The sequence below is a fragment of the Lissotriton vulgaris genome, chromosome 8 (genome assembly GCF_964263255.1).
Source record: "Lissotriton vulgaris chromosome 8, aLisVul1.2, whole genome shotgun sequence".
NCBI lineage: Eukaryota > Metazoa > Chordata > Amphibia > Caudata > Salamandridae > Lissotriton > Lissotriton vulgaris.
The window spans coordinates 1,286,331,012-1,286,358,231 of NC_141696.1; the positions used below are offsets into that span (position 1 = coordinate 1,286,331,012).

The 27,220-nt window shown below is 45.0% G+C and overlaps 1 protein-coding gene across 1 annotated transcript in view; it reads right to left on the bottom strand.

Annotated features, from left to right (window-relative positions):
* The window catches only part of MPHOSPH8 (M-phase phosphoprotein 8), a 284,316-nt gene that overhangs the window by 164,435 nt on the left and 92,661 nt on the right, over positions 1 to 27,220 (bottom strand). The window contains exon 3 of the mRNA XM_086935216.1: positions 21,186 to 22,007. Within this exon, the coding sequence (XP_086791342.1) occupies positions 21,186 to 22,007 (822 nt within the window). The remainder of the gene's footprint in view (positions 1 to 21,185; positions 22,008 to 27,220) is intronic.

The window sequence follows — 27,220 nt, forward strand, 5'->3', positions numbered from 1 at the left end:
TAACGGACAGTCAACCAGACGGCTTGGATTTGCACTAATCTATGGAAAAAAATATTGTCCCGTATGCAATAGGATTTACACAGCCAATTAGTTTTAGACAATTTTACACTTTTGCTTTTTGGATTAAAGTATAATTCATGGATTAATGGATCTAAATATACAGGAGTAAACGTTATAAAGTCTGCTGTTTTGTAAAGTAAACACCTTGGAAAATACTGAATGGATTTAAAGTAACTATAAAAATGGTCTAGTTTATAGCTTCTTACCAAGTTTCTGTGCATCAGTTGTTTACTGCATTGGACAGCAAAAAATTCATACGGGACTTTAATGGTAAATATACTTTAAACTCACCCTATATCACTTTGCACATTCTTTTTTTATAAATATTTTAATTTTTCTGTCAATACAGGTATACAATACAATTACAAACACCCGATAGACAAGCACCGCTACATTAGCTTCCAAATGCATGTACATGTGACATATTGATACATAGTTTGGTATTCCATATTTCTCAGCTTTCTCGTCTCTCAGCCCCTCCATTTTACTATCCTGCATTGTCCTGTTGTTCAAGTTGGGGTTCATCTGGCAAATTCTCCTCTAGGAGCCCATAGTATTGCATACATGGGTTTCAGATTTCCCCACATTTTTTTGGGACACCCTCGGGTTATATAGGAGCTTCCCCCTCCCCCCCACCTAGACATGTATAGGTCCATTCCCTTCTTCCATTCATCCAGTGTGGGTAGCTGCAATGCCCCTCACTTGCTTGCCAGGTCTCGCTTGGCAACTACTAGGCCCAAATTGGTCAGTATTAACTTTTTTCTGGAGAGGTCTACATCTGTGGATATACCCTACAACACAAATGTAGGGTCCATAGGTATCTTATCCCCCTAATACCTCTGTTAATTCTGTCATTATGAGACCCCAATATCCCTGTACCTTTTGACATTTCCTGATCGTGTGAATGAACATGCCGGTATTATGGGTACCCATGAGCCAGTTACAAGTTTCAGCCATTTCTATTTTGTGTGAGCGAAATCTATCATAATAGATCCTATGCAAGATCTTAAACTGAATGAGGTGGAATCTTGATTTTATAGCTACTTCGTGTGGGTGTATCAATGCAGTCTCCCAGTCTAGGTTGTCCATGGCTCCCAATTCTGATTCCCACCTTGCCCATAGTTTCGGGAGTGTATCTTGCTTATTATTAATTACAGTTCGATACATCCAAGAAACTGCCTTCCCGTTGAATTCCCCCATGAGGAGTCTTTCCTCTAATGGGGCATATTCAGGCAGTGTTCCCATATCTACTTTCTGCGCCCTCCATGCATGTGCCAACTGCATGTATTTGTACTGTTGTGTCTGATGTAGTTTATATTCTTTTTGGAAATGCGAAAAGGTAGCCAGTTCCTTACGATTTAGTATGTCCTTTATTTTGGAGATGCACAACAAATCCCATCTCTTAAAACCCTTTTATTTTGTTAATTCTCTGAGTCTTCCCCCCTCCCTCACCCAGAGTGGGGTCTCCCTTGTGACTGGATTGCTCCATTTCATATGCCTTTCTCCTCTTTTCCACTGATGTATCACTACCTGTGTGGCTGCTAATACATTTTTTACTCCCTTCCCTCCATAGAGATAGTGAGTGTGAGGATGCGTCTTGAATTGTGTTCGTTCTAATGCGTATGTGGGAGGTCCCCTGGCAGATGTTCCCAGTCATTAATAACGATTAAATGTGTCGGCCAGTAATATGCCCTACTGTCTGGAAGTGATATACCACTGTTGCATTGGTATTGTTGCAGAGTGGCAAGCAAAACTCTTTGGGTCCCGCCCTCCCAAAAAAATATCCGGAGTGCCTTGTCTATCTTGACGAAGACATCTTCTGGGAATGCAGAATATGTGTTCTGCAGTATGTACGTAAATTTGGGTAGTGTTATCATTTTGTATAGCGCCGCCTTCCCTAGAAGGGTTAGGAGAAATGTTTTTGACCTTTCAATGTCTGTGTTAAATTCTGCAATGACTCTATAGAGGTTTTGGTTCAAAGCTTCGAGTTAATTTACTGAGACATACATACCTAGGTATTTTATCCCGTCCCTTTCTATTTTGAGCTGTCCCATGTTCTCCAGCGGTTCGAGGCCTTGGGTTCCTGGATATATGCAGGATTTCTCCCAGTTAATTTTATATCCTGCGTGCTTTCCGTACCGTTCTAAAGCGTCCAGAACGTTTGGGAAGGTGACCCTGGGATTGACAATATAAAGGAGGATATCATCCGCATATAGGTATATGCGTTCATCCGTGGTACCGTTCTCATCTCCTCGAAAGCCAAACATCTCTCTGTGTACCCTGACTATACACACGAAGGTCTCTAGGACTAGGGCAAAGAGGAGTGGGGACAGTGGGCACCCCGGTCTTGTACCACATCCTATTGTGAACTCCCTGGAAGTTGTTCCGTTGACTCTCACACAAGACAATGGCTTTTCGTAGAGAATAGTTATCCAGTGTCTGAACTTGGGCCAAATCCGAATTTATTAAGGACCAGCATGAGAAATGGCCAGTGGACTGTGTCAAATGCTTTTTGTGCATCTAATGACCGTATTAAATGTGGGTCAGACCTGGTACTCGCGGTTTCAAGCCAATTCTGGAGTTTTGGCAGGTTTAGTCTAGTTGACCTTTTCGGCATGAAACCAGATTGATCTCGATGTATAAAGTTTGAGATGACTTGTGAGCCTACTAGTTAGTACAGGAGCTAAGATCTTTTTCTCTGTGTTTAGGAGTGAGATGGGTCGATAGGAGCTGCACCTCTCTGGTGGTCTGCCTTTCTTATATAGTACTACTATTGTGGCTGTCGGGAGGTCTTGTGAGAGAGTGCCCACTTTTTGTGTTCTAAAAACAGTTTCAGGTAGAGCTCTGATGGTAGTCCATTTGGCCCTGGGGCTATCCCGGGCTTCAGGGAGCTAATGGCTTCTCTGACCTCCGTGAGTGTCAATTTGTCTTCTAGTATTTGGGCTTTACTTTTCTCCAATATGGGGACATTAATTTCAGCCAGATACTGCTCTATTTGTGCTATCTCTGCCAGGGGGTGTTTCACATAGAAGGCTTCGTAATAATAAGCAAAAGCAGTCGCTATCTCTGTGGTTGTAGTACAGGTCAGACCATCTTTGGATTCTATCTGGGTCATCCATCTAGCTTCTAGCTCCTTTTTGCTAAGCCATGCGAGCAGCCTACCGCCTTATCGCCGGCATCATATAGGCTCTGGTGCATGGCTTGAATCTTGTTTTGCGCATCTCTCTGGGTTAGGGCCAAATATTCCTGGCGGAGAACTTTTAGCCTCCTTATTAACTAGGGGTCTTCTCTGGCTATGGCTTGGTTTTCTAATAGATGGAGTTTTGATTCGATTTCGGCTATCTGTTCTATTTCTCTAGATTTTTTATGCGCTATGATATTTTGGGCTCTGTCTCTGAGGACCATTTTAGAGGCTTCCCAGAGTGTTGTTGCAGACTCCAAAGAACCAACCTTTTCTTTAAAATAAAGCTCAGTATCCGTTTTAATTTTCTCAGCAACTTGGGGATCCTTTAATTCCCATTCATTGAGTTTCCACTCATTACTAGTGCGTTGCCTATTGGTCCTCCCCACTGCGAGCCCGAGAGGCGAGTGGTCCGAGAGGCCTCTTGCCAGATGCTCCGCTTTCGAAATCTCTGCTACTTCTACCGCCGGGGAAAAGATATAGTCTAATCTGGAAAAGACTTTATGGGCGCCTGAATAAAAGGAGAATGTCTTTTTATGCTGATGCAGTCTACGCCACACGTCGGTCAGCGCCACTGTATCTATAAAGCGTTTGAGTAGTGTATCTTTGGGGCGGCTTGTGAGCGCTGTGGTATGATCTAGCTGGGAGTCTATAATGTTGTTGAAGTCTTCCCCTATCAGATGGACCTGTGAGCTTTCCCCGCGTCTGTTTCTGCAATCCCAGGGTGCGTAAACGCTCATCAGGGTGATATTTTTTCTGTTCCATATTCCCTTTACCACCACGTATGTCCCATTTGGGTCCACCCATGTATGTTTGATTCGAAAAGGTGGGGATTTTCTAATTAGAATTGCCACTCCTCTCGCGCCACTGGAGAAACCTGCGTGCGCTAACATCTTGTATGCCCCTCTGCCAAGGAAGCCAAATTGTGTTCCCTTCAGATGCATCTCCTGGAAGAATACTAGGTCAGGCTTTAGCCTCTTAATGTATGTCAACACCAGGCCCCTCCACTTTGCACATTCTTGACCAATCTGCAAAAATTTAGAATGAAACCTGGAACTGAATGGGTAAAGTGGCTGTCAAATTAATAAAATGTTGCCAAAGTTATTAGTATTTCATCAAAGTCTCAGTACACATGTGTGCTCGAACACAGCAGCACTCTAAGAGTATTGAACCCAATAATGCTGGTTTGGCACTCCCATCTAGCCCCTATTAATTGGAAAAGGGGCTTGTTCTTGGACACTGGCTCATCAATGGTGCTGCAAGACTCTGGAAGAAATACCTTGCCATGAAAGTGCAGCTTAACCAGGATGTGGTAAACTTTCTGTCAATCACCTGGAGGGTGACTGCCTGGTGGAGGGAGCCAGAGACCCCCTGCATTGGTGCACCATAAGGCAGTAAAAACTCCGCTACACATGGCTTTAAGGATTGAAGTGTATTGTCCAGGGGGCAGATACCTGCTAATGGCTAGTGGTAGTGAGTAATGTTTGGAGACGGTGTTGAGACTGGATGTGCTACAAACTGAGCTACATCTACAGTGCCATATGGGGGAGAAGAAAAAACAGAGAAAACTGCTTTAATCTTGGACGCACTGCAATTAAAAACAACAACTCAGAACGCACACCTGGAGAACATGCCCTACCGCGCTCCACACCCATTTGGAGAAGATAACGAAGATCGCAGCAGTGTGAGGCAGCTTTGGGTAGAGGCTGTTGGGTATAGGCCGTCGGCTACTGAACAAGGCTTGGAGCTGGCTGAGAACAAGGTAAGAGCATGAAAGCTATAATAACTGAAATGAATGGCCCAAGGGATGTGGTGGCCACAGTCAAGACATGTGCAGTGGACAGCATATGCAAGTTGCATGCCTGCACAAATTCTTGGATAACCATTGAGGGGGGGGGGGTCGAGGGAAAACCCTCGGAGGTAGCAAGGGACTCTTTAGTGCATTAGATGGGGAGTCTTTGCTGGGCCTCCAGAAGATACAGACAGCTGACACAAAAGCATGTCAAATAAGTATCTGCTCTGTTTGAAGCAGGGAGGAGACAATAACGCAGAAGGGGCTGCAGATGGGGAACTGTGATGGTGGTTCTTTGTTCCTTGGAATGCAAGGAAAGGGCCCTGTGCATGGCTATTTGAAAGTAATCGGTAATGTCTGAGGATAACTACATTATTTGCAGAACAGTCATATTTGAACTATTAAATGAAGCCTTGGATGCTTTAGCAACAGCACTGACCAAGACTGCAATTATTCTTAGCCCTCGTTTGCTTATTTACCTTTCTGAAGTTACCCCTGCTCCTTTTACTTTGTCACAAGGTGGGATGGGATCAGAGGTCTTAACTGGCTCCACCCCACTCTGTGACAAAACTGAAGCAGTGAGGGAAGGTGGTTGGGAGACCTGCACTCTTGGTGTCACCCACAAACTGCTCTCTATGACTGATATCAGAGATATGCGTTAACAAGCTCACATCTCAGGATTGCATTAGGAGTGGTACAAAGGAAGACAAAATTGAAAGTAACAGTTCCCAGTAGCGTCACAACCCACCATACAGTCCAATATTTAAAGTTAACAAGACAGGGACTCTGTATTCATGATAGTCTGTAAATGTTTGAGCTGTGGTAAGTTCTACAGAAAATCCATATTCACACCCTTTAATGACAACTGTACAGAGGTACTGCAACGTGTTTCTGTTCATGTAGTAAGGATTGGGGGAGAGGTTGTGAATGAAACCAAGTATAAGGCATTTTACTGCACATAAAGACTTCTGATGAAGCAAAACTGCTCTATATTTAGTCTTGGTCCCATTGCCTACAGTTGCGCCCTGCAGCAAACTGAGTTATCAATATTTTGCTTCTTGCATAACAAGGAATTAAACAACTTAATTTTGCTTCACCTTCCAACTATGTGGGAAACCTTTGAGGCAAATGAATATTATTTTTTTAATGATTAAATACATAGCTACAATAGAATAGAATCCTTTTACTCTATTTCCTTGAAATATTTGCCTAGCCTCTCAGCAAATATATTCTATTCTTAAATACAAACTGAGTTGGCTCTGTTTTTGACGTTGTGCAAATGTTAAGCTATATGTCCCATAGTACTGTGTCAATTACATGTATTCACTGCTCTAACACGTCCAGGAATACTGAATGTGCATGCACAGAAAAACGAATACTATAATACTGAGCCAATCATCTGTATAAACTGCAGTAGCAATTCCAAGTATACTGAGTGCGTATGCAAAGTACAACTAGTCACTGTGTGCATAATAAACCAGTGGGGGGGGGGGGGGGAGAGGAGAGGGAGAGGGGGAGGGAGAGAGAATGAAGGCAAGAGAGAGCACGAAAAGAGACATTGCACGACACTGGTAACTGGAAAAGGCTCCTTCATTGGAGAAAGGATATAAGGCACAGGCTGTTGGGCAAAGGCTGAAGAGCATGTTTATAATTCGATGGGGTATCGCAGAAAACTGCAAAGTATGGGGTCTAGCACCCAGGAGGAATGTTTACAAAAATCATATGTACTGTTGTCAAGCTCAAGAAATATTGACTATTAGTCAAGAGTAGGTTGTGTGACTGCTTTACTCTATTTTAATCGAAAATCAATAACAAGTATTATAAAATAAGAGAGTGCAAAAGTAGAAGCTGTTAGGAAAATCAAACCAAATACTCTTCACCCACACCCCTCAGCAACATAACATTTACCACCCCCTAAACATCCTTGAAGCACAGGAATCTCATTAGAATGCCTATATATGTATATACATTTTGGCACAAAAAAACTGTTAAAGGTTACTTATGGTTCAGTGAATGCAAACCCAACAAGCATTTGCAATGCAATAGGTCTCTCATTAGGAAAGTTTGAGCTATTGGTTTTGTAAATGCCGATTTTTAGGTCTCGCCTGTCGATGCGCATGCGCATCGAGCTTGCGAGACTATGGGGGCTTAAACACTCTTTAACCAACTTGCAAGGAATCGTGGCGATTCCTTGCAGTGCCCGTGAAATTTAAGCTCAATGCGCATGCGCATTGAGCTTAAAAGCGCGTGCACATGCCCCCAGCCGCCTGCCTTGCACTCCTCCCACACCCCCGCTCCGCCCCCTCCCCTGCCTGCCGTGTCGCATTTCTTCAGTTCCCTCAGCCGTCTGCCAGGCCCCTGCTGCTTTCACACCCTCTCCCCGCTCCGCCCCTCCCCTGCCCGCCGTGTCGCATTTCTCCCCCTCCCACCCCCCCTTCTCTGCCTTCCGTCTTATTCTTGTCTCTTTAAAACTCTTGTCCATACCACCAACATTCTGCGCCTCGCTTCAAAACATTTATTTTTCTTACGGTTACCAACATTCTGCGCCTTGCTTCAAAACATTTATTTTTCTTACGGTTACCTTTGATTTTCCCTTTCTTCCCCTTCATGGCTCCCTTTCGCCACCATTTTCCCACAACCCCTCCTCGTCCATTTTGAATTTCTGCTTCCCTTCACCTCGTTTGCTTTCTTCCTCCACTTTATCTTTTTCCCCAGGCTGACGATTCATTTTACTTGCCCCTTTCATTTGCTTCTTTATTCCTTCCTTGTCCTGAATACGTCCCTTTTTTTTTTTACCTCATCCCATTTCCTTCCCACCATTACTGTTCATTTACCTATCCTTTGGCTGCTCGCTTCCCCTCCACATCTTTCACCTCTTTATTCTCTCCTCCCTGCCTCTGCGTAGCTCACCTCCCCTCCCCCTCCCTCACTCTTTCAGCTCGCTGGTTGTGTGCCTCGCGCTGGTGCGTCCACAGCTGTTCCGCAGACAGGGTTGACTCCAGACTCCCCTTGGAAGATGCCACTGAAAACATGTTCTATTTCCGGCGCGCGCGCTTGGACGCCATCAGCAGAAGAGAGCCGCCGCGAGGACAAATAGACCAATTTAGCAACAGATTATTTGCGCCAGAAGAACCTCCTCTGTTAAGCATCAGAGACGTGCTGGAGAGCCGGCCAAACGCCTTGCTGCTCCGAAAAAAATCACATATTAAAGGACCCACGTGATGGACCTAAGATTATAAACCTCCTTGTTTCATATCTTAACGTGTATCCTCTGGGATTTATACAGTTAATTACGAAGCATTTTGACTTAAGTAAGACAGTGCTCGGCTTAAGATCCGTTGCTCTTCAGGCGCCTGCATAGGGAAAGATGCAGAACAACCAGAAAGCGTGGTGAGCATTTAACGTGAAGTTGGACAGTAGGGTTGATAACCTGGAATAAATGGTAAAAAATGAAGATTTTGGCAAACTTTCGTTACATTTCCAGGTTCGTCAAGTGACCCGAGATGCATTTTCTGGTGGCAGCAGCCAATATACGGGAATTTTATTGGTACTTTTCTATTTCAGGCATTAGGGAACCAGGGCTGATGATTTTAATACATTTTTTTTTTTGATAACCAAATGTATTGATTTTAGGTAAAAAGCGAGCACAAAGAAAAACAAAAACATAAGACCAGCAGCAAGTAGGAGCAGCGGTGCACATCAGAAACATGATGACATTATGACAGCATTTAATACATTTTTATTATATTTTTTGATTGTTGAATCTATTGCATCACAGCTATTGTGCACAAGTGAATGGTTGGACATAAACCTACAATGCAAAGCGTACAGGAGCTAAACCCAGTTTTGATAGGCAATGATGTGTTAAGGCTAACTTCCCTCAGCAGTGATGGGCCTTTACCCCAACCATGGCACTACTTTCATAAGCTGAGTATCTGTGGCTGATCATCCTCCCCTCTCTCCCCAATCCCCTCTCTCCTCACTACCCTCTCTCCTCACTCCCCTCTCTCCTCTCCATCTCCCCTCTCCTCACTCTACCCTCTCTCCTCTCCATCTCCCCTCTCCCCTCTCCTCACTCTCCCCTCTCCTCACTACCCTCTCTCCTCTCCATCTCCCCTCTCCTCACTCTTCCCTCCCCTCTCCATCTCCCCTCTCCTCTCCATCTCCCCTCTCCTCACTCTCCCCTCTCCTCACTCTCCCCTCTCCTCACTCTCCCCTCTCCTCACTCTCCCCTCTCCTCACTCTCCCCTCTCCTCACTCTCCCCTCTCCTCACTCTCCCCTCTCCTCACTCAACCCTCTCCTCACTCAACCCTCTCCTCACTCAACCCTCTCCTCACTCAACCCTCTCCTCACTCAACCCTCTCCTCACTCAACCCTCTCCTCACTCTCCTCTCTCCCCTCTCTTATTCTACCTCTCTTCTCCTATCTACTTACCTCTCTCCTCTCGTCCCGCTCCCCTCAGCACCACCACAGCATCACTCAGGGGCACCACAACATCACTATGCGCCACTACAGCATCACTGAACGCCACAGCATTACTCATCGCCACCACCGCATCACTCAGCACCATACCAGCATCACTCAGCACCACTCATCATCACCACATCATCACTCAGCTCTACCCCAGCACCACCACATTCTCACTCAGCACCACCACATTATCACTCAGCGCCACCCCAGCATCACTCAGCGCCACCCCAGCATCACTCAGCGCCACCGCGCCACCCCAGAATCGCTCAGCGCAACCACAGCATCACTCAGCGCAACCACAGCATCACTCAGCGCAACCACAGCATCACTCAGCACCACTACAGCATCACTGGTTCAAATATGTTCTTACAATGTTTCAAGCTGTTTTCAAGCTTTCAAGCTTTATTACACATCACAAAAAAATGTTAACATTTAACTTCAGTTCTTGGATTTTCGTCACAATAAAAAGCACTGAACATAATCTTCACAAAAGTTATTTACAAAAGTTTAAGCTATTGCCATTACAAATTAAATAATTTATTTAAGTATTAATCATTTAAAAAAAAATAAAAGCCATTGTTATTTGTAATATCAATACATTTAAGTCACGTAAATACAAAACATGTTGCATTACAAATGCTATAGGTGTAACGTTTGCGAAAGTTATAACTATTGCCATTGTAAATGACAAAGCTATTATTTTAGCTATTTCAAAAATCAACACAATAATTTAAAAAAGTCATTTATAAGACCAATAGCTCAAACTTTCCTAATGCGAGACCTATTGCATTTCCAATGCTTGTTATATTTATGTGTTGGTTTTGAAAATAGCTAAATTAATAGCTTTGTCATTTACAATGCCAATAGTTATAACTTTCGCAAATGTGACACCTATAGCATTTGTAATGCAACATGTTTTGTATTTACATGACTTAGATGTATTGATATTACAAATAGCAATGGCTTTTAATTTTTATAAATAATTAATACTTAAATAAAAGTGATTGTAATTTATAATGGCAATAGCTTAAACTTTTGTAAATAACTTTTGTGAAGATTATGTTCAGTGTATTTTATTGTGACGAAAATCCAAGAACAGAAGTGAAATATTAACATCCTTTTGTGACATTTGTAATAAAGCTTGAAACATTGAGAGAACATATTTGAACCAGTTGTTGTTTAATGGTTGCACAGATTGTTGATGGGGTGGCGCTGAGTGATGCTGGGGTGGTGCCGAGTGGTGATGGGGTGGTGCCGAGTGGTGATGGGGTGGTGCCGAGTGGTGATGTGGCGGTGCCGAGTGGTGATGTGGCGGTGCTGATTGATGCTGTGGCGGTGCTGAGTGATAAAGTGGCGGTGCTGAGTGATAAAGTGGCGGTGCTGAGTGATAAAGTGGCAGCGTTGAGTGATAAAGTGGCGGCGCTGAGTGATAATGTGGTGGCGCTGAGTGATAATGTGGTGGCGCTGAGTGATAATGTGGTGGCGCTGAGTGATAATGTGGTGGCGCTGAGTGATAATGTGGTGGCGCTGAGTGATAATGTGGTGGCGCTGAGTGACGCTGTGGTGGTGCTGAGTGACGCTGTGGTGGTGCTGAGTGACGCTGTGGTGGTGCTGAGTGACGCTGTGGTGGTGCTGAGTGATGCTGTGATGGTGCTGAGTGATGCTGTGATGGTGCTGAGTGATGCTGTGATGGTGCTGAGTGATGCTGCAGTGGTGCTGAGCGGTGCTGTGGTGGTGCTGAGCGATGCTGTGGTGGTGCTGAGCGATGCTGGGGTGGTGCGGAGTGATGCTGTGGTTTGTGCTAAGTGATGCTGTGGTTGTGCTGAGTGGTGCTGTGGTATTGCTGGGGTGGTGCTGAGTGGTGCTGGAGTGGTGCTGGGGTGGTGCTGGGGTGGTGCTGGGTGATGCTGGGGTGGTAATGAGTGGTGCTGTGGAGGTGCTCAGTGGTGTGTGGTGGTACTGAGTGATAATGTGGTGGTGCGGAGTGGTGCTGTGGTGGTGCTGAGTGGTGCTGAGGTATGATGTGGTGGTGTGTGAGGAAGAATGTAGAGTGAAAAATAATGTGGAAAATTAGAATTAAAAAGTCACCATATCTCAAAATGTGGCGCGTGCTACAGAGACAGCAGGACGTGGAATGGAAGTATGTTTTTGAAAGCAACGCAGATAAAGTGGTGAGAGAGAGCCTCCAAAATAGTAGTTATTTCAGTCTAACGAGAATTAGAGAAGGAAGAGATAGAGAAGCAGAGAGATTATAAACTATTGCAGTGTGTGATGTTTTAAATCATGAACGGTTTAAAGTTGCTAAATTGAAATGCCATATTTAAAAACGAAATACTGTTAAATGTGCTTTCATGCCGACTTTAATTTCAATATAGTGAAAGGCTGAGAGTATTCCACCATGTTTATAATAAAATGTGACCCCACTAACAATACTGTTTAAGACAGTATCCTTTAAAAAGTACATGTTTTTGCTGGTTCAAAATGTCCCGAGTAAAGCGTGAATTAAGGACATCAATAAAGGCGGATGTCTGTCTAGCTTGTGCTCTCCTGGCGCCTCGGGTCGGTTTAGTGTTAAAACGTAATTGACAAACCCATCGTCCAGCAGGATGTCTCAGTCTATGTTGTTGCCTGCTGGCGCCTGCTGTCTTTTTCAAGCAGAGAGGGAAGAGCTGGATTAGGCAAATGCACACGCTGCTAAGGGAGAAGGGAGGGGGTATCCCCATAAGAATGGCTCAGTCTGCCTTGTCCCCAGTGGTGCCAGTTGTCGGTTCCAAAGGAACACTTGCTAATTAATAATTGTAGCTGCACAAATGAAACTAGCCCACAGAGATTTCTGAAGTGCAGGATTCTGCAGTAGTAGCTCTAACAATAGATGGAGTTCAGGAAGTGCAAACTGAACGTCGCTGATCTCGGAGAGGTTTTCATTGCTGCCCTGTAATAATGTTTTTAATTGCGTGAACATAGTCGGGCAGAAGCTATTTTAATAGAAAAACTTGCGGGCTGAGATTTTACTGAACTAGACTTAAATCAGTTTAATATTCTATGCAATACATCTTCAATTGCTCGTTACTACACTAGCACATTAAGAGGGTGTGCATATTTGTGTTTTCTACAGGAAACTAGTGACAGCCATTTACATTTGTAAACAAAATTAACTGTTTTATTCTGAAGAACGATTTCTCAAGCCCCTGCAAGAGCACTGCTCACCTCTTTACCGGAGCTCAATGGAGCCGGGTTGATTGTAGTCTGTTGAGAGGGTGATGGGTTGCCCATCCACAGGACTCCAGAAGCAGCAGGGTGCTACCGGAACACAACGTGCTGCTTGATGACCCTCCCACAGTACAGAGAGCACTGAGAGGGGTCGTGGACGGAGGCACTATACTTGTCTGCTGTTGGCGAGGGCAGGCAATGTTAAAACAAAGGCGCTGTCCATTCTAATAAAGTAAGGATGTTTAGTTGTGTCGCAATTACAAGTCAATCTTAAAATTTAATCCTGCCCGTCCTCTAGCTACTACAAGCATTTACAATGCAATAGGTCTCGCACTGACATTATTTTGAGCTATTGTTATTGTAAATGTCATTTTTTTTTTGTAAAACAAATAACTGAAAGCTTGTAATGAAATAGGTGAGAAATTGAGAGCCTCTGGTGAAAGGAGGGACAGAATAATGAATTACCAGAAAGGAGTGCTATTAGAAGATTAGAAGACAGTGAAAGGTGGAGTTGAAAGGAGTCCACTAAGAAGCCAAGAGCCTCTGGTGAAAGGAGGAACAGTATGACAAGGTGAATGGAGGGACAGTGTGACAGGGAGAGTGGAGAGACAGCAGTGAAGAACCGATGGGAGAGCCGTAAAGAGACTGAATGGATGAGATGAAGGAGAGTAAAAAGGCTGGGATAAAAAGAGGGACTGGGTGAAAAAACGGCAGCATGTAGTGAAAGAAGGGACATAATGACATGGAGAGGAGAGAGACAGCCTGTGGGGAGTGCTATTAAGAGAGACTGAAAAGCTGAGGTGAAAGAAGGAGTCCAGCAAGAAGCAGAGACTCTGGTGAAGGAAGGGGCAGGATGACCAGAAGAATGGAGAGACAGCCGTTAAATACAAGGACAGAATAATGTATTGGAAGCAAACGTATTGGAAGCAAATGCTAAAGTGCACTTAGCTAAATCCTCCCACCAAGTCCAAACCTACTGCTATATAACTACCGCCACCCCAAACACCCATCCCCTTAAAAAAAAACACACACACCTCCCCCTTCCACAGATCCCCTCACAGTACAAGGGGTGGACACTTTAGGTAAAGCCAGGTATGTGCTCAACTAACACACCGGTAAGAGCACAAAAAGCAGTCACAGGCAGAGAACTGCTCCAGGCCCAACCCTCACCTCACAGCCAGAGAACAGCTCCAGACCAGGGCCCTCACAGCCGTCCTGGGGTTTCAACCTGTTTGCGCTTCGGGCCTCATTTGTGCCATCTCTAAGCTCTATAACTAGTTAATCTGGCTCTCTGCGTCACGTAACTGCCCATCCGTGCAGTGGTTGATTTGCTGAGGGGGCTCAGCGGAGGCTGTGCTGCGTCTGCCAGTCAGACGTCCTCAAGGGTTTGAAAAGACTAATTTTACAAAAAGCTGTGTTAAACCGGCAGTTTTTCTTATGCTTCTTTCCCCTTTAAACAGTGTTCTCCTTCATTCCTTTGTGCACTAATTGGTGCAGTTTTGTATAGCATGAACCCGACCAGCTGGTATTGAAGCACTTTCCATGAAGACCATTTACATTACACACAGTTTTTTATTGGACACGGGAAGATTGAGTGATTGGCCCAGAATCATCAGTTTGCTTGCCCCTGCAGAGACTTGAACCAGAGCTGCAGCAGCCCAGGTCTGGGACACAAGCGGGCTGCCACAGGAGCAAGCCGGGAAGGAGGGGGCGAGGGACCCATGTGACCGCCCTGCTTGAACACTCCAAAACTCCCATCTCACTTTGAGACCCCAAACTCACTTACTTACTAATGCTCAGAGTATTAGTGGACTCATGGGTCTATAAAGTGGCTTCCATCTAGTACGAAAATGATTATCTAAACGTGAAGCAATTACTGTGGCCATGGGACATGCACTACAATAAATCATTAAAGCATAATAAAGTCAATATGATGCCAGTCCATGAAATGGAGCCTAGGCCGCACCATAGATGGCCCTGGGTCAGGTGACCTAGAGAAAGTTCATATGAAAAGACAGTTGTGAATCCGCATCCGTGGGCCAGCATGGCTGCGGCACTGGCCTCGACATTAAATTGTGGTGTCAAGATTTTCGGCAGTTTGAGAGTCCCCCCAAATCTTCTTAATCGTTCCCAAGAACCGTTTCTCCGCCAAGTGTACCTACATTAAGTCAATCCGATTAACCAAATGCCAAGGAATTTTAAAACCAGGAGACTGTCTCCGGAGTACATCTGTAAAATCCTGAAAATATGTTAGCCGTTTATTGGTGCCAGGGAAGAGAACTAGGAAACCCAGCTGGTCTGGGCAGTTGAGTCCCCGGTAACTACCGGCTGGAGTTGAGTCCCAGGTAACTACCGGCTGGACTGGGGATAGACCACTGAGTGGCTATGTGCCCCCCCCCCCCCCCCCACACACCATGCCTGCCTAAAATACAGGTCCCTCTGGAAACAGCCTATAGCTAAGAAAGAGGAAAGTCCTGTGGACTGCAACAACTGCCTCGTATGCCTGCCGCTAATGTTGTTTATGCAAGGGCCCCAGACATCAACCTTATCAATTTCCCCCCTCCTCACCCGTCGGCACCGTGCAGGCCATACCCCGACACCTCCCATTCAGGAGCCAGGCACAGCTAGATAGACCGCCTCAGACCCACACCAAAGCACTAGGAGCATAGGGCCCCCACCGTGCCCGCACTCCACGGACGCCCCCCTAGAGTGCAGCGCGGTGTCTCGAGTACAGCTTGTCGGCGGGTGGCAAAGCCTTCCAACCTGCAAAAGGGCTCATCTCTACCTCCCCTGCAGTGTGGCTCCAAAGCCACACTGCAGGGGAGGTGCAGCAGCAACACTTCAACATCCTTGTCCTAAACACAGAGGGAAAAGGTGCACCCGGTCCTACCCCATGGGACCCAAGGGGTGGCAATTGCCCGCACACTCCCTAAACCGATAGGTGGGCCCCACAAAAGACGCACACAGAGAACCAGCCGAGGATCACAGGTTCTCATCAATTGGTTTACTCTTTCCTTCACTGCAGCCCAGAGAAGGGGAATACGGACCAGGGACGGAACATCTCCCCGGGAACCAAACAGTGGGGGCAGGCACGCAACCTCGTGGCTCCCCCACCCGCTTTTTGGCTCCCCCAATCAGCAAGTCCTCTGGCTCCGGGAGCCGGTCAAGCCACGACTAAGCTCACGGACAAAAGAGAACCCACGGAGAAGGAGCGGGAACAAAGGGGCGGGAACAGGATACTGAATCCCGCCCCTCCAGGACTCCCTGACCTGCCTCATGGTTGCCAAGGCAATGTTTTTAAAAATATTGTCGTGCTACCATAAGGCAGGTCATGGAGTCCTCGAGAGGCAGGATCCAGAGCAGACAAATCCGCTAAACAGGAGCTTTTTCCAATGGCAGGCCTCCGTTTCCAGAGGCCTGCCAATGGAAAAAAGGGGCGTGGCTTCACGCCATACTAAAATCCCCTGCTCACAATATCTCTTTGCCTGCAGAAGGGCATGCCCTGCAATGCAGGCTTCGACCTAAAAAGGAGCAAAAATGGCTGTGCACACTAAACGCCAAGATTATCAATTATCAACGAGTCGGATGTCAAATGCATCACTCTGGCGCAAGTTGAAAAGGAACTTCATTGTGTGTGATGCCTTTTAAGTATTATTCACTAGAATAATGAAACAAAGGCTCAAATTATGCGGCACACGTTACTATTACCAGATTGTTTTTTTACACATTAACACCACCTGGGCAAAGTTAGTCTCATTGTTAAATACATAAATAAGCAACACAGTTTAACAGTCAAAACATGCTGCTTGCAGTGTTAGTAACTTTTGATCCGGTTGAGCAAGAAACAACTTGTTGAAATCTGCAGATCATGCAGCAGATGACGATTATGTGGCAAACTGATCATCACAATCCCTGTGGTCGACAGCAGTGAATAATTAGGGAGGGTGGGGGGGGTTGGGGTAGAAATGGGAGACACGGCCTGGCGGCCATGAAAAGTGTGAAGCAGGGGGCGGGGAGCGGATGCCTTTGAAATGAAGCTCTCGGAGGCAGGCGGCTCGGGAGCAAATGGTAAAAAGCACGTGCATGTGCACATGCACTCGACGTAATCTGCGATGGTTTCAGAGCTTGAATGAGCCCCTATACTCTTGTCCTATTATCGCTTGCGCGATTAATATGACGAGACCTAAAAAGCAATAGAAATGTGGCAGTTATAATATGCAATGCACACTATGACAGTTGGGACAGGAATATCCCCCTGCACAACACAGGTGTTCTCCTGCAACGAGTCTTGACTCGTTGCATAGCAGGTATCCCAACTCTTATTTGGTCTAGTGCATACCCCTCGGTGGTCTTACATACTTATACAAGGATACCGAGGTCTATCTACTCCAGTGCATACCACTCAGCGCCATTACATACTTATGTGAAGACACAGAGTGTAAAGACACAGAAGGGTATACACTGGTGTGGTTCTCTTACATACAATGTAAGGGCAAAGAGGAGTATGCACCACAATACAGTGCAGCGCATACCCCTCAGTGCCCTTACATAATGTAATGACACAGAGTGGTATGCACCGGAATGGCTACTCCTCGGTGCCCTAATATAAGTATGTAAGGGCACAGAGGCATATGCACTGGAGTGGATAGGCCTTGGTGCCCTACACAGGCATGTAAGAGCACCGAGGGGTATGCAGTGCTTACTATGTACCTTCGAAATTCCACAAAATGTGAATGTAAATCTGCAGAGTTCCGTGGAATGAAACTCCATCCACTCCTAGTTTTGAGACCATTTTATCTGTCAGTCAGTAAGAGAATGCCCTACTGTCCTCTCATCTAAAGTTCTGCTGTTTTGTGCATACCCAGAAACTTGTGCTGACATCCTGTGTGCATGTTGAGTGTATGTAAGTGTGCGTGTGGAACATGTGTAGTAGTAGGACTCTGTTGATACATAATTTTGATTACTGAAGTCATTGGGATTCATTTTGGATGACCCTTGTTTAGCATAGCATAGCATAAGTAGGACGATGAACTCCGCTTCCCCAGACAGTGGAAGTGTATTGCCTGTATTCCTGTTGCTGGATGATGGAGATCTAGAAACGGTGCAGTGAAGAAGATGGAGAAGTGTAGCCTTTAACGAATCAAAGACTATGTTAGCAAGGGACTACTTGAGAACAGCCATTTAGTTGCTAGTAAGGATGAAGGAGTGAAGGGTGGTACTAAAATTCCCACTGCTTAAAGTAAGGTTTCTGGGTCAGATTTGCTCTTTTACGTATGCCAGATTACTGCTTTAGAGAAGCTGATGACAGCAGGTGCGTAAACCTCACACTTCATTGTGCCCATATTGTGGGTTCTCTGGTTTAGAGACAGCCCCAGTGATACTAGCTGTGAGAAGTATCACTTTACACAGAGGCTGTGTCTGGAGCAGCTTGAGAAGGACACTTAAAGGAGAACCCGTCCAAACTTTTAAGTTGGAGACAGAGGATTCACATCCCCAGTCTAGAAAGGTTTATAAAAGTGGGACCAAATCATCCCAATTTGTTCCAGTTCCAAACACTTTTGACAGTCTCCCAAAGGGAAGAGAACATCACCTGAAGTCTGCACTTTGAGAACGGGTAGCTGAGAGTCTGCATAGGAGCCGGTCTGGCTGCTGAGAAAGAGCAGTCTGTTTTACCCTGCAGGACAGACTGGTCAGGAGGAGAAGCCCAGCATATTCCTTATCTGACGAACACATAGATAAAGTGGACTGGCAGAGAGCAAAGCAAGGAGTGGCCCTATACTGCAGAGGGTCTCCTGATCTCTCCACGGTTCCTGGCAAGAACAACAAAACAACTATTTTTTTTTGCATTTTGCAGTTTTATATAGAGCGAACCTAACCTGAAGGTATTGGAGCTTTTTACATTAGCACCAGTAACATTCCACAAGACTGCATTTGTTTATTAGACGCACAGGGAGATTAAGTGATTTGCCCGAAATCACAGGATGTTGAGGCGACGCTGAGACTCAAACATGGTTCCCTAGTTCCAAAGTGGGCTGCTCTGCCGTTACGCCACAGCCTCGTTGGCACTTCTGCCCAGTGGGGGTCACAACTGCCTTGGTGACTGCAATGATCCAGTCAGGGCTACAACTGCTTTGGTGATGACATGGGCCTTGTTTCGGCATATACCAGCATAGTTCATAGGTGCAGACAGGGTTGCATTGGCTTCACTGACCGGATAGGACCACAACAACCAAATCTGCACAGTGGTTCTAGGGCTGACAATCTACACTGGTCCAGTCTGGGCAGACTCAGATGTAGAGACACACATACTGTTTGTTGCCTTCTTGAATGCTTTCATCTGATTACCACATGCCTCAGCCTGCGCTTGAATCAAGTTATTGAACACTGGCTAGTCAAATGTGACGGACTGAGACTGGTTCCTACAACAGTTACTTGAATGTAGAGTTCTGAGCTGGTGCCTCCTGAACTACCTCCCAGAGATGCCTGTGACTTCTTACTGTTGCTATCCTAAATGTAGCATCGCAGAAAAGGTCGTACTTGACCCAGTCTGGATGGACCCCAGGACATCAGCTAAGAGCAACCTCAGCCACCAAGGTTGGAATTCAATAGCCTCTGTATGTCCTGTGGCCCCCTTGACAGGGGTTTGACAATAACATAATCCGCTTGCCATGTTTTTCTGTTGTTAGTGTGCTCCTTTTTCCTGCACCATTGGCAAAGTGGCATATCTAGCATGGTGGGTGTCATGAGTTATGTTGTGTCTTGCATGTCGTAAATGCCAATTTTCACAGGTTTTCGGGGTTTGCATTAGCTGTACCAGCACTAACCTCTCACTGCAGGAGTTGGCGAAAAAACCTGGGCAGGCTCTGCGCCTAATCCACTGTGAGAGGCAAACTCCTGCTGTACATGTCCTTCAGCTGCGCACTCAGGAGTTAGCCGCAGTGCCTGACTTTTCGCGAGCCCTGTAGCACCTGGCTGTGAATCTTACAAAAGTCTTTTCTCAAACATAGCTGATTTGCTTTGTACAAATTGAGGAGTGTATGAAAGTCATAATTTCATTACATAATGGTGTTGTTTGTATACAATAAGGTGATGATTTTACAACAGTAAACATTCTTTTTACCAGCATTTGTACCATTTGTCCCCATTTCAAGCCTGACTGCCCTTTCCCCAAATTCAGCTCTGGATTGTTTTTCCACAGCACAAAAAATCGTGATTGTGTACAATAATGTGACTTTAAAGATGGCAATTCTTTTTGATCTAGTACCACAATGTTGACCCCCATATATTCGGGGGCAGGGGGAAAGAGAGAAGAGATGCCCAGCTATGTCTGCATTCTTCCAAAATAACAAATATCACACAAAACAAACATAGTGTTAAGGAGCCCCACTATTGGAGTCCATATGTTCCTGATTTCTGGACTAAACCTGTAATTTCTAGTGTTACAGTACAGATGTTTCTTGTGTCAACCAACGCAGGGCCATTAGAATGTTCTTAAATTTTACAGGATGACCTCACACACTCCACTGAGTGTAATGCTTCATCATCGGTCATTCCGTGTTTGCCAAAGAATACTCTTTTGATGGGGGGGGGGGGGCGCAAAGTTGTACTGAGGGTACTTGCAGGGATATGGGGTGAAGGACCCAGACAAAGAATCCAATATAAAAATCCTAATCATATACTCAATGATATTTCTCCAGCATCGGTCGACACAAGGGACGTCTGTGTGTAATAAGAATACAGGTTTAGTCCAGAAATCAGGACCATAAAGGCTCCAATAGTGGGCCTCCATAATGCTACATCTGTTATGTGTGGTAATCAAAACAGGTTATGTTTTTATCAGTCCATCACATTTGTCAAGATAATTGAATGTGATTTTGAAAATCATTGTTTTAAAAGGTTGCTATTTTGCAGCTAAATTGTAAGCACATGTACCACCAAGAGTTCCTAGCTGTGATTTGTATAATTTATGGAGCACTCTAAATTTGTGTTTGTACTTATTTATATACAGACAATTTAAAAGACAATCAAAATGCAGATCATGTATTTCCAGAGTTTGGTAACTGCTCTACATCTAAAAAAAATATAAAAGACATTAATAAATATTATAAATTGGTGTAAACTATCAAAGTGGTTTGTCACATGAAATTCTACACTCTGAAAAAGCTTCTGGAGAGGAGTAAAGAGGGAAGGCATACACCTGTATCTTCTGAATAAAGGATTGCAAGCATAAACTGAGATATGCTGCTACTGATGCGCACCAAGCAGTTTGTTATGTAGTGGTTTGGTGCAGTGGAGAATAGTTTTTGCTCGAAGTGTCACAAAGCAGGTGTTTTCAAGGTAATATTAGTATCAAACACTAATAAAAAGATGTATAAAAACAGCTAATCGTACATTATGTTCTTTCAGAAACGATTTGTGAACTGTTAATGCTAAGTTATTACTGGCTAAAAACAAAATATTTCTTAACTCACCTCTTGAACTGGCTCTGCAGGCTTGTGAAACTTCTCTTCTGAGCTCGGTCTAGAATTTTTTTGTAGTACAGCAGAGGGTTTGTTCATCTCAGTAACTGCTTTTATCTTTTCCAGAATCCGTTGCTTTTTATGAGCACTTTTTTTTTCAACATTTATCTCTTTTACTTCTATGGCTTTTGCTTCCTCTTTCTGCTTTTCCTGTTTTCTTATTTTTTCTTTCTTCTTCTTCTTTTTCGCTTTGACTTGAACTTCATCCTCATCCGAGATTGCCATGCCATCTGGCTGCTCATCTTCAGGTTTTGTTGAAGTGGTTTCTTGTTCAGCACCGTCAGCTTTTGATTTTGGTACAACTTCTGGAGTAACACTAGGTTGTAGTTCCATGCTTTCAGTTTCATCGATCTGCAAATCCTGGGCATTGGACTCAGTTTCCATGGGCTGTTCACTAGGTTTTTCTTTCTTCTGTTTTTTCAGATCCTTCAATTCTTCTTTCATTTTAACCTTCAAGTCTTTTGATTCTACTTTCTTTTTCTTTTGCTCCTTGGACTCGTCTTTTTTAGATTTTTTAACTTCACTGGAGTCTTCCTTTACATCAGACTGCCTCTTTTTTGATCTTGAATCCAATAGTGAATCATCTGTGGTCTCCTCCTCAGTTTTTTGTTTCTCTTTCATTTTTCCAGATTTACCTTTTTTCTTTTTGCTCTCTTCTGGGGCTTCATCTTTGGTTTTTTTCTTTTTCTTCTTCTGAGAGACATCTTCCTTTGCATCACTCTGCCAATCGCTGTCCGATTCTGCTTCAAAAAGATCATCATGTAAAGGTAGCTTCTACAATTGTAATAAGAAAACGAAAGGTAATCAGTTTCAGAAATATTTTGAAAGATGATCAAGCCGTCCACTCCATTCCCTCCGAAATTATTACTCTACCTATCAGTTTTGACAGTCTGCATAACTGAGAAGATAGTTGGGAGAGGTTTAGGTAGATATTCTGTTACTTTACCTGTAACTGACTATCTCAAATAAGTGTTCCATTTATGCCATTTCTTCACAGGCCATGTGTATAAATGGGAAGAGACTAGAAACATGTCAAATTAAATCAGGTCTTGCCTGTATTAACATTTTACATCTAGTTAAAGTTAACAGCTACCTACTATTCCCACTAAAAAACAATTGTTCCTAAACAGCAACTTCAAAATAATGGCCCAGACAATGCAGATCAATTGTGTGGGACAGGACAATATAAACAACTTAAGAATAACTTTTGCTTCCATGCCAAACTCACAAGTCAATCTCATGAAAAAGTCCTGCATGTTAATCTACTCAGGACCACAACAATGTATTGTACTGCAGGCACAAGACATCTGAATATGGAACCCTAAGGTATGGCTGTAAACCATTAGCCCGCATTACATGTCAGACTCAGCATGACTCTAGAACTGGCCACTTTCTGAAGGAAAGAATAATGTATATATTATAAATGAACTTCAAAAGCAAACATGTATTTGAACTACTTCATACCGAACAGGATGATCTCAAATCCTTAAACATTACAGTCATTTTCTTATTTAGTTTGAGGATGATGCACAAGTTACTCACCTTTGGTAAGGCCTTATCTCGTAGCGACTATATCTAGCCACAGATTCTCCACCTGTGAATTTCCCCCAGGTGTCAGACTGGATACGGAATTTTTAAACTGGATGCAGAATTTTTTTTGTGACAGTACCCCTGCACGCCGGTATGTGGCATCGATCGGCTCCGCGTCTGTCATCAGCCGTGCCAGTAGTTACATCATGGAACCTATATAGGTGCCATCCAGGCGTCCTGATGTCCATTTCTTTTCACAACTTTCCACACCAGAAACGGGGATCCATGAAGAACACTGACCACTGGTGTGTCAAAACTAGGGCCCTGAAAACGGTCTGCGCCTGTTCCTAGAAATCCTTTTGCATAGCAGGGAGGTTGGGTAGGTCGGTAAGGAATCTGCGGCTGGATATAGCCTCTACCAGATAAGGCGTTACTGAAGGTTAACTGGTTCATCAGATACAGACATCGGGCCACAGATTTCACTCCTATGAACAGATACCCGAGCAATACTGTAGGACAATGCTTTTTTTGGCATGGTCATGCCCACTTTTTTGCCCTAGTACTGATGCTTTTCGACTGAAAGAGCACTGGGCCTCAGCTAACCAGGCACCAGTGCCCTTTCCCTTAAAACAAAACACATATCCAATTGTACCACAATTGGCAAGGGATTTAGCACCCTTGTAAATCCCTAGTAAATGGTATCCCTGGTGCTCACGGCATGGGTACTAAAGAGGGTCCCTAAGGATTCCAGCATGTATTATGCGACCATCAGGGAACCACACACAAATTGCATGCAGACCGCCATTGCAGGTTGCGTGAAAAGACGCAAACCCTTCTGAAAACACAACATGGCACACTCCTCGTTTGCCGTGCCCATACACACTGCATATACTATATATAAGTCACATCTACAGCAGGCCTTAAAGTCCAAAGGCAGGGTGCATTATATTGTATGTGTGAACATATCTGCATGAGCAGATATGCCCCTGTGAAATCTGGTTTCTTTGCCAAGACATTGCAAGTGTTCAGGAAGCCATCTTTAGTATATGTACTGGGGATTGGTCATTACGAGTTACCCAGCTACATAATGGCTTGACTGAAACTAATGGTGTTTGGCAACAAACACCTTGTCTTGAAAAATCATTATGATGCCAGTACTGGATTTGTCCTGTCATGCACAAAGAGGGCACTTTAGAGGTGCCCCCTGAATCCTACTAGTCTCTTAGTGTGCTTGCTGACTGGTATCATCCATCCTGCAGGTGAGCGACCACGCCCTCTTGAGGACAGAAACAATGTCTCTGAGGACAGAAACAATGCCTGCTCAGAGGAATGTGTTCATCACACCTCCTCCAGCAGGATGGCTAGTGTGTTAGTATATTAAGGCCAGAGGCTTCAAAGCTTCTACTGCCTTTGATACGCAACCCCGGCTTCCCCCAGACCTGGGATATGCCACCTCCTGTCCTGAGGCCCATTTGGCACCAGGACCAGTGAGAAAATGAGTTTGTCAGAAGGAGTGTTCACTCTCAGTCTAATCATACCTCTAAAGTGGGCTACCTGGAGTCAACAACAAAAGAAGGGTTCCACCATCTTGCTTTTAGTAGAACTAGGAACTATGGGTAAGATTGATGGCCACTCCACAGGAAGTCGTCATATAGGGGTGTAGACACCTCAGGGGTCGATAGTCTATTGGCTACTAACTTACATCCCCCTGAACACCCCTAAATTCAGTATTTTAGTGCCACTCTGTCACCAGGAACTCCGATTCATCTACTGGGAACAGAAGAAGGACCAATAAGAGCCAAAAATGCAAGAACTGTCAACCAGCTCCAGATCAGGCGCAAAACCCTTCCAACCTGCTGTTGTCCCAACAAATGCAAATACCCGGCTAGATAAGCAGCTGTGCATCCTCCTAAAGCCTTGGAGAGCTCCCAGCAATTTGCCAACCAGTCAGCATCTCCCTTGAAGTGGAGGAGTAACTTCCCCACAGTCTGCAGCCACTGACCGCATCTGCCCGGTACACTATTCTGCTGACCACCGGGTCCAGCAAGGAAGCAGCACCCCAGGAGAAAAGCTTTGTGGCTCCAAGAGGTCAGACCCATCTTCCCAGCGAGTTCTGAGTCGCTAGACCCTCGAGGAACACCCCCAGCACCTATACCCTTTGTACCAGAACCCTTGCAGTAGCCAGAGCCTGTTCAGTGTCTAGTCAGGACACAAACTCGGCCAAGACCGACCTACCGATGAGGGACGTCGGCACCACAGAGGCTAGCACAGAGAGTGGCCCTGTTGTTCGGTTTGCCCCCCATCACCAGGTCAACCCCAAGAAGTGCGAGGTTCCAACGCAAGCAACCCACCATAGAAAACACATATGCACCAGAGCCCCACAGCCACAGTCCGAGCCAACCAACGGTGATCCCATGCTTCAGAGACCCTAAAAAGCCAAGCCCCCCTTTGGGTTCTGCTGGACTTGTCCCCAATTGCAGCCTTCTCTGTTACAGGTTTATCCATAGACTTTAACGGGTGGCGTTTGAGGCTACCATGGTGACCAGCAACTCTGCACCCGGACACACCGGGGCAGGTAAATCCGAAATGGTGGTTCTGGTGATTCTTTGTACCTTGACCACTAAACACCTCAAGTATACAACAGTAACCTTGAAAATCGTTTGTAAGTGTGCCTATGTAGTGATTTTTTCTTCCATAGGATAACATTAGTGCGGGAGAGGCTCACGCCTCAAATCTGACAGCTGTGATTTTCTACTGTCTTACCTGTAAAAATGTATCACGTCTAAAAGACTTACATCATTCTGATCTTGGTGTCTAAAATTATATGAAAATCTGTGTTATTTTTCCAAATTGGTCTAGAATGTCTTCTTGATTGGGAGTCTCATTTATTGACTGTGTACAACAAATGCTTAACACTATGCTCTGATAAGCTTAAACTGCTCGCCCACACTACCACTAAACAGAGCATGTGGGGTTATTAGTTTAAGCCTTCTAAACCAATAAGGGTCGTCTGGACTTTCTACATAGTGTACCTAATTTTGGTGCACTACATAAAAAGCCAGCTTCCTACAAATACCATCCCCGGAGGAGGGTCTGCAAACTAATTTCAAACAAGAAAAACCTGCAGGACCAAACGGGCACAGAGCCCATCCCTACGGACCAGGCTGTCCAGACAGTAGTGTTGGTGAACGTGTGCAGGGAAGCCCACATTGTTGCCTGGTAGATATCCAGGAAGGGAACTCCACGTGCTAACGCAGTGCTCGCAGCTTTAACTCAGGTGGAATGAGCCCGCAAACCTTCAGGAAGTTGCTTCTTTGCCAGTGCGTAGAATATTTGTATGCAAAGCACAACCCATCTGGAAATGGTTTGCTTCTGCACCGCGCAACCTTTCTTCGCACCAAAATACCCCATACTACCTTGACCACCCACCCAGAACTCTTGTGGGTGGTCAAGGTAGAATGACAATGTTCTTTTGGGGGTCTAGACGGTGGAGTTGCGACTCTTTTTGAGGGACATGGAGGAGCATAAAAAGGTAGGCATGTTGATATATTTGTCTACATGAAGTGGCAGCTCAATCTCTCTATGGGCAGATGTAATTGCCACAAGAAAGGCTGTTTTCAGTGTGGGAATATTGAGAGGACAATTGTGGAGAGGCTCAAAAGGAGCACAAATTTAAAAAGTCAAACCTAAATTAAGGTCCCACTAAGGCATAATGAATGGTGAAGGAGAGAAGAAGAGATGAGTAAGACCTTTGAGAAACCTAAAGCCCTTTGAGAAACCTATGTACAATAGGGGACATGAACAAAGAAGGTTGGTCAGGCAACCGCAAGAAGGCAGAAATGCCAGACAGATAGCCCTTAAGAGTGCCCAGAGCAGAGCCCTGCTGGACCAGGGAAAGAGTGAAGAGTAAGACTTCAGGGATCAAAGTTTTTTTCTGCACAACATGCCACAAATTCTTTCCAACAGCAGGCATGTACCGTCTTGGTGGAGGGACACCTGGCTGTTAAAATGCTGTTACAGACTTCAGGAGGAAGGTCGAAAGTTGTCAACTGACGCCGCTCAACCTCCATGCTAGAAGGCATAGAGTGGAAAGGTTCGGGTGAAGAAGACTCCCCTGCTGCTGAAAAAGAAGAAGATCTTCCAGAAGGGGCAGTCTGATCAGAGGATCGATGACCATGCTCAGTAGCTCAGGATACCAAACTCTCCGTGCCCGGTCCAGAGCCACTTGGGCTGATTCAACTGAGGTTCCTACATAGATCCTACTATTCCAGGACGGTCCTCTTTAGGGACGGGAGAGCAGCATTGGCTGCACAGGTGTGGTCAGGAAGCTACATTTTTCCATATTTTATGGGCATGCCCCCAGATTCAGACATATTGGGCACAGATCACTAAGGCAATGACCCAGGTTACGTCCAGTACATTCCTGTTAAGTGCAAAGGAGTTACTACTTAACATCA